General features: G+C 34.4%; 1 protein-coding gene across 3 annotated transcripts in view; it reads right to left on the bottom strand.

Moving 5' to 3' along the window:
• The window catches only part of LOC149792267 (xaa-Pro aminopeptidase 1-like), a 100,963-nt gene that overhangs the window by 35,552 nt on the left and 47,684 nt on the right, over positions 1-17,727 (bottom strand). For 2 of the 3 annotated variants that reach the window (XM_089970808.1, XM_089970806.1), the window contains exons 11-16: positions 16,860-16,992; positions 16,425-16,541; positions 15,688-15,774; positions 13,692-13,742; positions 11,021-11,082; positions 7,142-7,291 (exon numbers count right to left, since the gene is read on the bottom strand). In XM_089970808.1, the coding sequence (XP_089826934.1) occupies positions 7,142-7,291; positions 11,021-11,082; positions 13,692-13,742; positions 15,688-15,774; positions 16,425-16,541; positions 16,860-16,992 (600 nt within the window). Of the gene's footprint in view, positions 1-5,155; positions 5,306-7,141; positions 7,292-11,020; positions 11,083-13,691; positions 13,743-15,687; positions 15,775-16,424; positions 16,542-16,859; positions 16,993-17,727 lie in introns of all 3 variants that reach the window. The other variant, XM_089970807.1, reaches the window with a different exon arrangement.

Here is a 17,727-nt window from a genome sequence, read left to right as displayed (position 1 = left end):
GGGAATCTGGAATTGTCAGTTCAATGCCAGCAAGAAGATTTAATAACTAAATGAAATCAGGAACATATCAGTATATTGGAATACAGATCAACCCACTTTAAAAAATAATAAAGATGAATATATAATTAGATTTGTAAGTTAATAATATATTACATACAAAAAAGGATTAAGTGTGTAAAACATTGAAAACTAAACGACCAATTGAAACTCGAGAATTAGGGCTGAAAATTCTCAGAAAATTCGATTTCTGCATCCTTAGTATAAACTGTATATTCGGAGTCTCATATCCTAAGTTATTTACAAAACAATTTGGGAAATTTTCTCAGTCTACAAATCTTGTGATCTTTCAAAATTCAGATTTAATATTAGCGACTTCACCTTAGAACTCTCCGAAAAGGTAACCGATTGCTGAATATAAGAGGTAAATTACAATCAATTCCATCGACGATTGCTTATAATGTAAGTTATTGATGTCTCCTGAAATCTAAGAATTGTAAGATAATAGTTCCAGATAGTATACACACGTTGGTCAAGCAATGGCATTTAATAGCATTGCTGGGTCTTTTTTGGCTTTGGGTTGACTAACATTGGTCCGGCCTTAATAGATTAATGTCATACTACCAGTATATTTACAATGGCGACTCATTAGTTGTAAAACAAAATATTCTTAGATTAATTGCCTGCCATTGATTTGTCACATGGTCATACCGAGGTCATACCGAGGTTTGCCATTTCAAACGCAGATATTCCATGACTCTTATTGAAGTTGCGCACATATTGATCTTCCATTGATCTTAAACGATATACATGGTCATTTAACACTTTATTTCTTTCTTAATGGTCATTTAACACTGTTTATTTCTGTAATAATGGTCATTTAGCACTGTATTTCTGTCTCAATGGTCAGTTAGCACTACATTACTGTCTTCATGGTCATTTAACACTGCATTTCCGTCTCAATGGTCATTTAGCACTACATTTCTGTACTCATGGTCAGTTAGTACTGTACTTCTATACTCATGGTCATTTAGATCTGTATTTTTGTCTTCATTGTCTTTAAGTAATATATTTCTTACTCGAGGTCATTTAGCACTGCATTTCTGTCTTAATGGTCATTTAGCACTGTATTTCTGTACTCATAGTCATTTAGATCTGTATTTCTATCTCAATGGTCAGTTAGTACTGTATCACTGTTCATGGTCATTTAGCACTGTATTTGTCTTCATGGTCATTTAGCACTGTATTCCTTTCTTCATGGTCACTTAGCACATTCTGTACTCATGGTCAGTTAACACTGTATTTCTGTCTCAATGGTCAGTTAGCACTGTATTTCTGTCTTCATGGTCATTTAACACTGTATTTCTGTCTTCATGGTCCTTTAGCACTGTATTTCTGTCTCAATGGTCAGTTAGCACTGTATTTCTGTCTTCATGGTCATTTAACACTGTATTTCTGTCTTCATGCTCATTTAGCACTGTATTTCTCTCTTCATGGTCAATTAGCACTGTATTTCTGTCTCAATGGTCAATTAGCACTGTATTTCTGTACTCATGGTTGTTTAGCACTGTATTTCTGTCTTCATTGTCACTTAACGCTGAATTTCTGTAAATATAGTCATTTAGATCTGTATTTCTGTACTCATAGAAATTTAGCACTGCATTTCTGTCTTTATGATCATTTAGCATTGTATTACTGTTTTCATGGTCATTTAGTACTGTATTTCTGTACTCGAGGTCATTTAGATCTGTATTTCTTTCTTAATGGTCATTTAGCATTGTATTACTGTCTTCATGGTCATTTAACGCTGCATTTCTGTCTTTATCGTCATTTAGCACTGTATTTCTGTACTCATGGTCAGTTAGCACTATACTTCTGTTTTCATGGTAATTTATCACTGTATTTCTGTAATCATGGTCAGTTAGCACTGAATTTCTGTATTCATATTCATTTAGGTCTGTATTTCTGTAATCATGGTCAGTTCCCTGTGTTACTGTCTTCATTGTCATTTAGCATTATATTTCTGTCTTAATGGTCATTTAGCACTGTATTTTTGTACTGGTCAGTCAGCAATGTACCTCTGTTTTCATGGTAATTTAGCACCGTATTTCTGTAATCATGGTCATTTAGCACTTTACTTCTGTACTCGAGGTCATTTAGCACTCTATTTCTGTACCCCTGATCATTTAGCACTGAATTTCTGTGCTCGATGTCATTTAGCACCATATTTCTGTCCTCGTGGTCACTTAGCGCTGTATTTATGTCTTCATCATGGTCATGTAGCATGGTATTACTGTCTTCATGGCCATTTAGTACTGTATTTATGTACTTGAGGTCATTTAGAACTGTAATTCTGTCTTCAAAGTCATTTAGCATTGTTTTACTGTCTTCATGGTCATTTAACACTGTATTTCTGTTTTAATGTTCATTTAGCACTGCATTTCTTTGTTCATGGTCATTTGGCATTATATTACTGTCTTCATGGTCATTTAGCACTGTATTTCTGTACTAATGTCATTTAGTACTGTATTTCTATCTTCATGGTAATTTAATATTGTATTTCTATCTTCATTGTCATTTAGCACTGTATTTCTGAAATAAATTTAAGAATACCTTGGCTTTTAATAACCTGAAACTAGAGCTAACGCGACCGTCATTGTGGAGTCGATCAAAAGTTTTAAATTTGTAATAACAACCTTTTGAGGGTAATTCAAAGTGAGTGTAACTCACATCTAAGGTTTCTGAGATCAAGATTTGAATTTAAATCTAGGATCTATCTATCAAAAAACACAGTAACTTAAGGTCAATCCATTTTTGAGAAAACACCATACAAAATTTTTCGAGAGAGACACACACGCATACTATGTCGAGCTATTTGGTATTTTTGCTAGTTAGTTTTACACAGCATGATCAATTTTATCCTATATGCAGGCGTAAATCAGTACATTTTCAGGTCAGCGTCTGTAAATGTAGCTAAAGTTACCTAATTAGTTTTAAATACTTCGTGTGAAACAAATTATATACTGTTAGCTACATTTAATGATGCTGACCTGAAAATTGACTGTGCTACAGATAGGATAAAATTCTCAATGATGTGTGGAATGAACTATGATAGAAAACACTGATCCATGCACATAGGCTATGCCTACACACTTTATAGCATCGTGGAGAGACAAATAATATAACCCGTAAACTGGAATTTCCTTGTCTTGGTCCGAAATCCCAACAAAGATTATTATATTAATCAAAGAACACACAGGCTATAAATATTACCGGCCACAACAATCTCAACTCTCTCAACAACTACAGAAAACTTAGAAACAGCCAGAAATGTGTTAAGCCAAACATGCTTTCTTTTTTGTTAAGCATCTGAAATTGTGTCCCAGTGGAATCAAACATATACCTACAATCTTTAATGACAAATAATGCACTTACCAGCAAGAAGGAATCATTTATCCGTACAGACGTTAATCCGTAAGCAAATTTCATGGTAGCACTTGCCATATTTCCAAAACAGAAAAAGTAATTTTCAAAGAAACTGTGAACTTGAAAGATAATCACATTGTTATTTCCTAGGGTCCGTATTTGGATGGTCTTTCATACACACGGGTAATTTGCAATCAATATTAATTGCAACACAAGTATGTCACAAAACACTTTCACCTCCTCCAAAGAAAAGGAATGTTAAATACAATAGTGACACAGATCTCTAATTGCCCATAAATAATCTAATGCAACATATTACTCTTCGTTACAGCTTGTACTAAGTATAACTACAGTAGAGTTGTGTACTCAGTATCGTTTCATTATTTACAATATAACATTTTAGAATTGGAACTGATGAAATGAAACATTTTCTTGTAATAAATATTATTTATTGTTAATTTCATATAACATCCATTTATTAAATGTGATAATACCTCATTACTATGCGATGTTTTATGTTTTATTTTTCTTTTCTCACACGTATAAGCTGTGTACTTCGGATGCAACGGTCACACCACAGCCCTCATTAACATAGTTGTATTAATGAGCCACATGTAAACATTTGGACGTGAACTATGTTACACTAGTGAAGAGTTCTTTTTACTTTAAAGGAAAATATTGGGTGAGAAAAGTAATCTACGTTGGCGTTTGGACCGAGACAGGAAAATCTCAGTCTCGGGGTTACATTATATGTCTTCCCACTCGGCAAACCTCATGAGGAAACAAATAATGTAACCCCTTGATTGGGATTTCCTTGCCTCGGTCCAAATCCCAACATAGATTCTATATAAGATTCATGTTGGTGTAATTGAGTTAATGTATCTTTTCATAAAACACTTAAGATCGTAGACTATACGGTGCTATTTTGTAGTGGAAAACGTACGATATATAGCATGCTGTTAGTAGAAATAATAATAATAATAATAATAATAATAATAATAAAGTTTTATTAAAAGAAGGTTACTCAAAAAATATAATCTCCCTTAAGTCTCTCTCTCTTTATATATATATATATATATATATATATATATATATATATATATATATATATATATATATATATATATATATATATATATAGTTTTCTCTCCTCTTTCTTTCTCTCCCAAGGGTTGAGCAACAACATGGTACCATGTTATCAAAACAAAAAGGTTAGGCCAGCTCAGGAATTACGTATCCATATATCCCAAAAAATCAGAATACAGACGCATGCAAATACAAGAATGTTATGGAAGCAACCGTGGTCCCACATGAAAAGCTCGTAAGAGGAACATGTAATTCTGCTTTTAGGCTTCCGTTACACTTTCCTTTATGTTCTTCCTGAAGCTGAAATCTTGATATTATTGTCCTTATGGAAACATTAAAGTTTTTGCCAGCATTTGAAATCGAATACCAGAATGAAAAATCACTCTTAAGAAATCGTACATAAAATATATGAAAAAATTGCTCAGAGTTGATAGAATTATTTTTTTCTCAAATATAATACAGGGCTTTTTCCATAATAATTCAAGATATTTTAACTGTATTTGGGGGTGCGCGGACTTTTTAAATCCCTGCTGAAAATTCAGCGAACCGCAACTAATTCTTTCCAATAAGCAATATGAAAGATATTTTTCAATCTCAACTTAGGAAGAATATTAAAGGTGTTTAGTACAACTGGAGCCAGACTTACAAATACTGCCCTCCTGAATCTAAAACAAACATCGATGAAGTGGTTATTCGTTTATCTGTGTCACTACTTGGTCGGTAATGAATTATTGCCCCGTTCGGTCCACTTCCAGCAATAGTTGCGAAACTCAAACCTCGATTGTAGTCCTGTAGTCTGAAAATTCATGGCATTTAAATGAACTTCCATACTGAATATACCTCTAAACCCTAAGAGGCAAATTTTATACTATTAAATTATACCAGAATCACGTAACTTACGTCACATCACAAAGTCGTCTCAAATATTATTTTTAATACAAGCTGCTGAATTCTAGGAATCAAATGACTTAATAAATCTTTTGAATAAAAGCCCAAGTTTCGTGATTCAGAGACCTAATTCCAGAAGCCAGTTTAGAAAACTATATTTTGTTTGCATTCCGTTAGATTTTGCAATGTCAGCAGATATGCATGTAAATTGAGAGATTATCAGATTATTTAATAAGTTTAATAAGAGCATATATATTATGAAACTTTTGATAATATTGTCTTCAATTGTTCAACAATAATATTTGCTGAATCTATGTTTATGAGCCTGATTTTCCACTGAATGTTCTTCATTAGAATTGGTTTGTTGTTAAATGATAATTATGGGCACCTAAGTAAAACAATAACTTTTATATAAAAACAAAAACATTAGGACAGTTTATTCATTCGAATCAATGGCAAGGAAGTCGTTGATTTTAGGATGTGCTCATTAGAATCAATATGAAGAAAGCAGTTGAACTTAGGAAAATGTATTCATTCGAATCAATAGCAACGAATTCATTAAATTGAGGACGCTGTGTTCATTTGAATCAATAGCAAAGAAGTAGTTAAACATGTATTTATTCCAATCAATAGCAAAGAAGTCATTAAATTTTAGGAACATGTATTTATTCGAATCAATAGCAAAGAAGTCATTAAATTCTGGACACTGTTCATTAAGGATGTTCTGTTAATTTGAATCAATAGCAAAGAAGTAGTGGAATTTAGGAACGTGTATTCATTCGAATCAATAACATAGAAGTAGTTAAATTTAAGCACGTGTATTCATTCGAATCAATAGCAAAGAAGTAGTTTAGTTTAGGAATGTGTATTCGTTTGAATCAACAGCCAAGTAGTTGTGTCTGTGTCTCTGTGTGTGTGTGTGTGTGTGTGTGTGTGTGTGTGTGTGATTTGGATTTTTAACGTAGCTTTAACATTTTTTCAGTCATATCGCTATGATGTCTGCAGTGTGGCAGTTTATAGTGATGTCAAGCATTATTGCATCACGCCGCAGACATGTAGCATGATGTCCCACATAGTCACATTATCCTGACACCAGGCCGACCAGTCCTAACACTAACCTCTAAATGCTGAGCGTCAAGCGAGGCAGCTGTAAGTACCATTTCTGTGAGTCTTTGGTATGACTCTGTCGGGGATCGAACCCACGACCTCCCGCATCAAAGGCAGACGCTCTAACCACTAGGCCATCGGAGCGGTCAAAAAGTAGTTGAATTTAGGACTGTGTATTCATTTGAACCAATAGCAAAAAAGTAGCTGAATTTCGGAAAGTGTATTTATTTGAATCAATAGCAACGAAGTGGTTGAATTTAGGGATTTGTATTCATTTGAATCAAAAGCATAGATGTAGTTGAATTTAGGAAAGTGAATTCATTTGAATCAAAAGCAACGAAGTAGTTGAATTTAGAAATGTGAAATCATTTGAATCAACAGCAAAACAGTAGTTGAAATTAGGAACGTGTATTCATTTGAATCAATAGCAAAGAATTAGCTGCATTTAAAAACCAGGCTGATAACGTCCAGGTCAGTAAAAAGTACGCTCATCTAACAATAATAATCACGGCTTTTAAGAGCTTCTGTGAAGTTCTCAGCAAAATATTGTTTTCCTGTTTGGCCTCTAGAACTTGTATAGGTTCATTATATCTATAACTAATTTCTACTTTTAAACATGACTATTCCTTGAACTTACAAATACTGGCCTCCAGAGTCAAGTAAGTACATTTCTTTGGTTGTGATTGCTTTGTTTGTTGCATTAGTCACTGAATAATGAATTATCGCCCCATTGGATCCACTTCCAGATATAGAATCAAAACTTAATCCACGGTTGTTGTCCTGTTGTCTGCAATCAAATTCAACGTATGGATTTTGCTGCACACTTTTTTTAAAAACAAAACATCATTACCTACTGGTACCAAGTGCATTCTATTCGTGTCATAATTCATAAGCTACTTTCGGTCATAAATCTTCGAAAATAATTATATTCTGAATTTTATTCAGTTTCTAAAACTTATCTTACAATTATCAGAAAAAGTACATAGCTATTAAATAATAATAATAATAATAATAATAATAATAATAATAAATTGATATATCTGATAAGATTTTACCATTATAAGAAAAATTACATAGTAATTTAAGAATATTAATGTCTTCATATTACATTTGAAAAGTTCTTTCTGATATAATGGAAAGTCAATCTCAGATTCTATCTTGAAGTTTTATACCGTCCAGACCAGATACTGTTTAGCGTGAGCCTGAAATTTAGCCGATCAAGAAAGGTCTGGAAAATTACTAAAGCTGCTGGCGATGGGATGAAACCAACAAAAAAAATGATAAACAAAGTTGGTCTATATCATAGCTGAAAGTTTCCTCTTCTCAATATAGCCTGCACATATCTCTTTTTTTTGTTCATGGGTTAAATCGATTTACCTGTTATCACTAGATTCTCCTCCCTATCCCGTTGATAACGTTGATAACAGTCTGACAAGATAAAATAAAGTTTTGACCCTCTGCGATGTTGGTCAGAGTTTGGCGACATAATGTAGACTTTCCCCACTCTGCCACATTATGCATAAAATGGAAAATAAAGTAATTTTTCTTTCATCTGCCACCATAGGCCAAGTTTGGCAAGATACAGTAGACGTTTTCCACTCTGCCACGTTATACTGAGTTTGGCAAGATACAGTGTATTTCTCCCCTCTCTTTCATTGCATAGTTTGGCAAGATAAAGTGGACTTTCTCCTCTCTCTCACATTGCAGTTTGGCAATATACAGTAGACTTTTTCCACTCTGCCTCATTATATAGAGTTTTGCAAGATACGGTATACTTTCTCCTCTCTCTCACATAACATGAGTTTCGCAGCATAAATAGATTTCTCCCCTATGCCACATTACACAGAGTCTAACAAGATACAGTAGAATTTCTCCTCTCTTTCACATTACACATAGTTTGGCAAGGTACAGTAGAATTTTTCCTCTATCACATTACACAGTTTGTCAAGATAAGTAGAATGTCCTCTGCCACAGCAGGCACAGTTTGGCAAGATAAATCAGGATGTATCTTCTGTGCCACATTGCACATTGCACATAGTTTGACAAAATAAAGTAGACCTTCGCCTCTCTGCCACTGTATGAACAGTTTGGCAAGATTTATTTATTTATCGTATGCTGTGCATTCCTAGCCATTTAACATCTTCATTATCTGCAAGATGTAAAACTATCAGTTTACCGTGGAATTTTGTCAGTGGACAGTTGTTCACAAGTATGTGACGTGGTGTGTAGAGCACCAAATCTACAGGAAGAGTCAGTTACCTGGCCCCATCGGTTAAGGCTGACTGATCCTGACCTGTCCGGAAACGGTTCAGTTTGGTCCACAGATGTCGTGGAAAGTTGAAGCCAGGAGGGCAGACAGATGGCTCAGCTACGTGGAAGTGGTTTACAACATTCTTTGAAGACCACACATCACTCCATGCCGAAAATGGCTATCAAATCCTCCGGCAACGGATCTAACCAGTTTGGATGTCTCGAAGCCAAGCGGACTGCTTGATGTGTGGTGATGTCCATGTACAGTGGCAGTTTCTCATTGGCATAAACCTTAGCCAGCAGTTTTGTGGTTGCTTCCTGGAGACGGAGATCTGGAGGAGGAATGTTGCTGAGTACCGGCAGCCATGGTCAAGGAGTAGAACGTAGTGTTCCAGGGATTATGCGCATTGTTCTGTTGAGCTAGACGTCAGTTAGCTTGGTATAGGACGATCGCACCCACACAGGAGCGCAATACTCAGCTGTTGAATAACAGAGTACCAGTGCTGTCTTGATTGTCTGTGTACTAGTGGCCCAGGTTGAGCCAGCCAGTTTGCGGAGTAGGTTGTTTCGAGTGCTTAGTTTGCTGAAGTTTTCTCTTTAGGTGGTTATAAAAAGTCAGTGATCTGTTCAGAGTCACACCAAGGAATGTTGGTGTCGGGTAGTGTTTTGTACGCCAGCCATTGAGGAGGATGCAAAACTCACTGTTCACATTATTACGGTGGAAGACGCTAGAGGCTGTCTTTATTGTGCTTGGCTGTATGCGCCATTACTTGAAGAAGTCTGTCATTTTCTCCGGGTCTTTGTTCAGTACCACCTCAAGCTCAGTAAACGAGCGGCTTTAGATCCCGAGAGCAATTTTGTCTGCATACATGAACTTGCGCGACTGTGTTTCAGGCAAATCATTGATATTAACATTGAACAAACTCGGCGAAAGAACAGACCCCTGTGGAGTCCATTAGTCTGACGACTCCACGAGCTGCAACTCTCTCGGATGTGCATTGTAACGTGCCTGTCGCGAAGGAATTGTTTGATAGTCTAAACTATTTTGACAATTTTCAACAACAGCTCTGAATGCCACACCGTGTCATATGCCGCTGTTGGATCAAGGAAAACAACTCCAGTTTTAAGGTTCCTCTGACAACCGTTTTCAAGTAACGTAGTCATGGTATGGACTTGATCGCAAGTGCTGCGGCCATACCTGAAGCCTGCCTGCTCAAAGTGTTATGATGTTCTCCAAGTGCGGACCGATTCTTTGGAGAATCAGGCGATCCAGTACCTTGAAAAATAAAACAGAAAGCAAGGGGATGGGCCGATAGCTCGCTACATTATGGGGATCTTTGCCAGACTTTAGGATCGCAATAATCTTTGCCATGTTCCACAAAGTCGGCATTCACTTTTTCCTGACAACCTGGGTGTATAAAGTGGCCTTCAGGCCAAGATGCTTCAGAAACTCAGACAGAACATTGTCATATCCTGCTGCTTTGGCTGATTTGATGTTGCATAGCACCATTTTGAGCTCTGTTGTTATAAATGCCTCTGGAGTACTTAACGCGGGTGCTGTTTCTCCAGGGGTGATTTTGAAACTTGTACTAAGTGGCTAACAATAGCAACAGGGTGAACTTGAACTGGCGGTTTCTGAGCGGTGCCAAGTCGGCGAATCATGCTCTGTCATTTCCTGCTGGAAATACTGGAGCTTGATTTGCCGACTTGTCACCAATTAGCAACCACCTCCTCAAGTTTAGCAATATCGAATACACTTTCGTGTTTGTGTCACAGGCACATTAGTCGTAGTATGGCAATAGTAAGTTGAAATCCATCAACTGAACATAATGTATTTTTTTAAAACAGAAGTGCCGAAGGTGCCTTTATCTTGTTTTCTGTATTAATACCTCAGTATGACTATTTCTGGACTATTTAAAATACATAATGACGCTTTTCATAGCTCGATGTCCACACCAAATAGAAAAGAAACCGTTGTTTCTTGGTTACAGGCATGACTACTTAATAAATCACAGAAAGGAAAAAGCCAGCTTCTGGCAGGTTAATGGTACCGATGAATTCTATAGTAGAATTATTAATCCATTATGTAAATGTAAGTTTTGAAGATATGTAGTCTGAGGTAGTATATAATGTTTAGGAACCCAATTAATTTGTGAAAATACCTTTTTTCGGACATAGTTCTGTTTCATTTTAAAGACAGTGTGACACAGATTTCAAAGCATTTTCTTCAATTTGGTCAGCAATGGTGATGCAAAATCATGCTTACCTTCTGTATCTTTCCAGTTCTTCAGCAGCTGAAAGCTCTGTCCAAGACTCACCTTGTTTCACCTACGGTACAATTGTTACAAGACTTTAAGCATTACGGTAAAGGATATATGCATAAACATTCATCTTAATTACTTTTGCTATAAATAGATGAAAACTTAACATCAAATATAAAATACGCAAATATTCAAGAATATATTGCCAAATTACAAGTATCTAACTCATAAATGTTTGCCGAGTATAAATAGTAAAAAAGGAAAGACGAAAACTCGACTTGAATTCGATAAACTCCAGTAGCAGGCATATCAAAATGGGTTCGATTAATTTTTCTGACATGGAGGCATAGAAACACCTATTTATTAAAGAACGCAAACTCTGCTTAAATTTGCGCTCATATTGTTACGTATGTTTAAATTTTTATGCTTAACCTTTATAAATGATTGTAACTAATATAATGTAAACAGGAAATGTAAATTAATACTTTTTTGTCCGTGAGTTTAGGATATAAATAGGTTGTGTACATAGTATTTGAGTTTAGGACATTCTCGACACAGACTTGTTTATAATTTTATTGGAATTTTCTATTGGAATGACTCATATCAAGGTCAAGTAAAAATCTGTTTAAAAAGGGACTTGATAAACAAATAATTGGTTCCATTTTTAGGTCAGTCTTCGAACTCCTTTTGATCAGAATTTACAGTTGTGCTCAGATACAATTTCGGGACGAATTATTTATTTTAATTACTCATTGTAATTAGTAAGTGCTTATTGACTGTATATTAATACATTAATTTGGAATTTTCAAGAACTAAAACTAAAAAACATACTAGACTGCATTATTGTGATACCTCAAGACATTCAAGACTATTAGAATTAATCCAGAAGATTCTAAAAAAATTCATTTGTGATAAGACATTTAGGCTTTTGGGGGTATTTACTTTACAATAATGTAACTGACTCTAGAATTTTCATTTTGTATTCTAGAGATATAAATTGCTTGTTGATTTTACTTAAGTTGATGGTTTACTTTTATTTCTGTTATTTTCAGTCCTAGAGTCGTAACACTGTACCGGTACTTTTTTATACACCTGTACTTGTAAACGTGTGCAAACAAAGTCCCCCCCCCCCCCCAATGTCTGCTTAAATTTTCACTCATACATTTTACCATTAAATAAACCTCTGCTCACGTATGTCATAAATTTTCACTCTTACAGTAAACCATAATATGCACTAATTTTACCATGGAAAGTCACCAGACCTGTATCGACTCTAATTCTAAATTAGTTTAGTTTCGATATATTTTGTTACCAAGAAGATCCCAGATAAGTGTACAGGGCAAAACGATGGATGATACAGTTTTAAACTTTCAAGTTATATCTACATTCCAAAACTGAATTAATCCATTAATTAATTAATTAATGAGTATGTAGGCAAGAGTTCTGTATATATATATATATATATATATATATATATATATATATATATATATATATATATATATATATATATATATATATATATATGTGTGTGTGTGTGTGTGTGTGTGTGTGTGATGACTATGTATATATGATGACTTTATATATATATATATATATATATATATATATATATATATATATATATATATATATATATAGTCATCATATGTTCATGAGTCGTTTTATGTTCATTAGAAATTTCTGAATTTCCATTTGTAGCACTTTCTTCTGCTGTATTAAAGTTCATTGCCAGATAAAAGAAAATTACAGTCATTACTCATTACTGAAAAAACAATATCATGTCCTGCTGAATTATGTCCTCTGCATTGAAAATGAAAATGATGGTGGTATTCTACTGGAAATCCGTAAGAATGAGTAGAATCAATGATAAAGATTAAGTCTAAATAAGTCATAATTGAGCGAACTGCATTTACATTTTAATCGGTTTAATAGCACAAGCACTCGCCTATTTCCAAATGCTTAATAACTGGGAGCAGATAGTATGTGCGGTAAATTCCTTTTTAAAGTTTAATAAAGTTTAATAGTTCCACGTGGATTGTGGCAGATCGTTCCATGAGTCGGTAAATGTTGGCATGTATGAGGTTCTAGATCGATATTAAATGAACTTGTCAAATGAAGTAAAATTGTTGCGCAATTCGGACACTAATTGTCGATAATTTTATAAAAGCTGCAGAGATTTGTATATTTCGCCTTTCTATGAGAGTAGGCAATCCCGTTTCAAACTAGTGTTCATCTGATAACATGGTAGAGGTTCAAAGCCAATAATGAGTGCTTCAAACTTTAATTTTTACGGTTGTCAGAATCTGATTCAAGACAGGAAGACCATATGTCCCATGCTAATTCTAACAATTACGAGAATGTCAGAGAAATACTTTTTATTCGGGTTATTTATATAGCATTTATTTAAACTTTACAGTTTTCCTATACGCATAGATACAGAGTGAATTATAGAATCGAGATGGATGTTCCAAGAACTATTGGACGTTTTGGTGTTTTCACTTGAAAATGCAACGTCTGTTATGTATTCAAGTTTCCATTTGGTGACAAGAATCCACTCTGTTTTGGATGTTTTATAATTAACAAGCCAGACATTTTGTCAGTCATATAATTGTTTAATACAATCTGAATCAAAAGTTGACCCAGTGATATGCATATTAATGTTTGTACGATTACCCCTTTCTCCAGCTTCGCCAAAAATGAAATCAAAGCTACAGCATCCCGAACCTGAAAAAAAAAATAAATTAATCAGCGGCTAACAATCCTGTCTCTATCTTCCAAATATCGATAAATATATTGCCAGAGATTTTCTTAATATTGTCATGTTACCAATCTAGTTTAATTATGGGTGTGATATCTTCATAATTTCATTCTTAGCCGGTTTTGAGACTCGTAGCTGTAAAATAAACTGAATCGTTTTGTACAGAACAACGATGTTACATGGATGGCACAAGATAATTAAATCCAAACAACAAAAGCATTCGGTAATGGAAACTTCAGTATCCTAAACGAACCTCAAAATGTTTTATCAGTAAAGATGATGCCAAGTTTTTCTTATAACCTTCCTGAGCTCTTGAAGCTATAAACAATTTTTAGCATTCAATGTTTAACATTTAAATTATGTAATCAGTCTCATGCGGATTCATTGATTAATGTAATTAGTATCATGCGGACTTGTTGATTTATGTAATTAGTATCACGAGGATTCATTGACTTTATGTACGCATTCTTGTGAGGATTCGATAGTTTATAATTAACAGGAAATACGGCCGTTTGAACAGTGAGTCTAGCATGCCTAATACAGCTGGTCTGACCGTGACTGACAAATATCTGTTTTGAGTGAAAAATACGAATTGTAATTTAACACCTACTTTAACTCACAAGTACCTATTCTAATTGGTCGACACATATTCTGCTAATTTTAGGTAACTAACATATGTTCTGAGTTACCAGTACCTTTTAATGGGCAATACATATTTTACTAACACTTATTTCGCATGACTATTAGCTCTTATGACTGAAATATATCAATTTTGACTGATGTGAGTAGCCAATACTAACGCTACCAACATGCATATAAACTGGTCAACATCTATTTTGCCTGACCAACGCAATTTGACAGTGTTCATGGAAATAACTATGCACTTTTTCAGATGCTAGTCGTTCATGTTCTATATGTCAAAATCCCAATTACATTGCTGTAAAGTAATAAGAAGGTGTTGGTCAATCAAAAAAAGTGCTTGACAGTCTGAACAGGTACTGGTTAGTCAAAATAGGTGTTGGTCAGATAGAATGTATGTTAGTAAAGATAGAGTATGTGTTGGTTAGTCATAAAAGCATTGACCATGAATAATAAGCGCTGGTCAGTCATAATAGGTATTGGTCAATCAAAAGTGAATAAGTACTGGAAAGTTATAAATTGGCAATATGCAGTCAAATAAGTCAGAACATTACTAGTGAATCACAATAGACGTTGGCCATGCACAATAGATATTGGTCTTGCAAAATAATTGGAAGAGGTATTGGTTAAACAAATATTTGTTGATTAGGTAGAATAGTTGTTGGTCAGTCGCGATAGTTGTTGGTCAGTCAGAATAGTTTTTGGTCAGTTAAAATATGTGCAAGGTAAATCAGAATATGTTGTTCAGTTACAAAAATGTTATTGGTCAGTGAGAATAGTATAAACGAGATAAATACGATAAACATGGCCATGTAGTTTCATTGATGGCATACAAGGGTTGTATGGGAGGAATAGAAGTAAACTGAATTACAAAATGTGACTTTAATTATAGACAGATCGAGATTCGGTTCAACAAAAGACAAAACAATTCCGATAATCGGAAAGAGAATGAAAACTAACTGTCCTTTGTAATGATTTAGAGTGAATTACCATAAAAGTGAAATGTCATATAGTATACGTACTGATTTTAATTTATCAAAAGAGATATATCCAAATATTAGAGTCTCTATTGTCTTCATGTTATTTTTATCACGTAAACAGAACATTAATAAACGAATTTACGGTCCTATTTCTTTTTTAAGAAAACTAAATTGGGAAATATGAATTTAATATATATAATCTTCTGTAAACACAAGAATGGTGTGAAAGACAAATTTCGTCATCCATTCGTTCACATAAAAGCCAGCAAAAAAATCCCACTTAAAAACTCACATGTGCTCTTTTCATTCCATCAACTTCATATTTATTTTTCTTTGCTTTCATCAGAGCTGCAGGAGTATTGGCCTGGTAGACTTTTGTCTAATCAACATAAAAGCATAATGTGTCAGGAATGTTACGTATCATACAAATCCACATTAACCGTTTTAGGCTTTGTTAAACAAAAATAAAAACATTTGTACTGTTGGTTAATTCATTTTTGGTGGATATTAAACGTATATATTTGTATAGATAATAACTTCAAATTCTTTCTACAGGTCGTATAAATGTGTGCAATTATCGCCCCAAAAAACGTTTCTAGATATTGTTGCATGCATAATAAAGTGCTAAAATTCTTGCATACATTTCCATCAAAACAATATCACATAAGTTAATTTCTCATATCAAAGAGATTTCTTGTTTGTGAAAGACAGTTTAGTGGGTAAATTTTGCAGTCTTTAAATTCAACCTTTTAGGCCAAAGTGGGGTATTCTAAAATGTTACAAAACATTATTTTACCTACTGCAGATCTTAGAAATTTATTTAATAAATAAGGTTACAAGTTTTGAGTGGATTTCGTTTCAGCAATCTCATTCTGAGGACTCCTAATCGCTTTATTATCGTTACACTGTGTTAGAAACTAAACTTAAAGTTACACATTTCATGATACATATCCGTTTGATCATTTTATAATATTTTAAATCTGCATGAATTGGCTGTAACTTTCTGAATTCAGAAAATGTATGCAGTACCTCTGGAATCAGTGAGAAGATGGCGTAGTTGCAACTTAGAGATACCCACACCTTATTTCTTATATTTGCTGCTGTCTTGACGTCGTTCTCTATGCCAGTGTTGTTGTACTCTTTCACCTGAGGAGTCAATAACATTTGTTTTACATTACGTTCTACTTCTGGAAGTACAAAATTTGCTTCTAAACATATGAGGTAACACGATGAATTTATACTGATATATTGCCTTTAAATATTTCTGCTATAGTTACAATATATATGAAATTAAAACGTGCCTAATTGGTCATTTGCTTATTATAAATCGTGTATGAGGCTAAGCAATCCACATAAGGACAACCATGACTTCCATTTTCATGAACAATTCACTGAAAATATCATTTTTTTTTAAATTCCTTAAACCTATGATGCCAAACTAAATAGTACACATAATTTACAAACCTCAGTACACACTCCAGTAGATCCTGTACAACTTCCGTTTGGACCAGTGTTCAGATGTGCATGAACTGTAATATTTGTTGCCATGTCGTTCGGGTTTTGCGTCAGTTTTGTATCCTTATCAATAATATATAAACTGCAAAATATAAGTTTCCATAGAAATGAATATAAGTTTGAATTTTAACTCTTTTAATTATTATATATTAATGTGTTGTTAGACAATATTGGTTCCCTTCTGTTTCGAGCCACTTATCACGATGCCAATTTTATTTTGTTCCTTTTTTTTTTCTTTTCGAGGATATGGGGATGTAAAGATTTTGTCATGTATAAAAATGGAGAAAAAATAGAAGAAACATGGGTTTGAGATGATTTGAATACATAAAATTAATTATATCGATATTATTGTTACCAGCTGGGGTCTTAACAAATATTGTGTGTGTGTGTGTGTGTGTGTGTGTGTGTGTGTGTTTTCGTTTTTTAACGTAGCTTTATAACAAAATTCAGTCATATCGCAACGATATATGCAGTGTGGCTGTTTATAGTGATGTCTAGCACTGGGGCATCATGCTGCAGACATGTAGCACGATGTCCCAAGCAGGCACATTATCCTCACACCAGGCCGGCCAGTCCTAACAATAACCTCTTAACGCTCAGCGCTAAGCGAGGCAGTCGTTAGTACCATTTTTATAAGCCTTTGGTGTCACGCGGTCGGAAATCGAACCCACAACCTCCCGCATCCGAGGCGGACGGTCTAGCCACTAGGCCACCGGTGCGGTCTATCATAGGACAAAGAAACCCCTGCATTTTCCTGACTGGATATAATTTTACTAGGTGAATAGAATCGGTGCTTTTGACTAAAAATGAAGTCACC

This window comes from Sinohyriopsis cumingii, chromosome 9 (genome assembly GCF_028554795.1).
Source record: "Sinohyriopsis cumingii isolate HCF-2022 chromosome 9, ASM2855479v2, whole genome shotgun sequence".
Taxonomy (NCBI): Eukaryota; Metazoa; Mollusca; class Bivalvia; order Unionida; family Unionidae; genus Sinohyriopsis; species Sinohyriopsis cumingii.
This window is presented reverse-complemented; position numbering and strand designations above follow the sequence as displayed.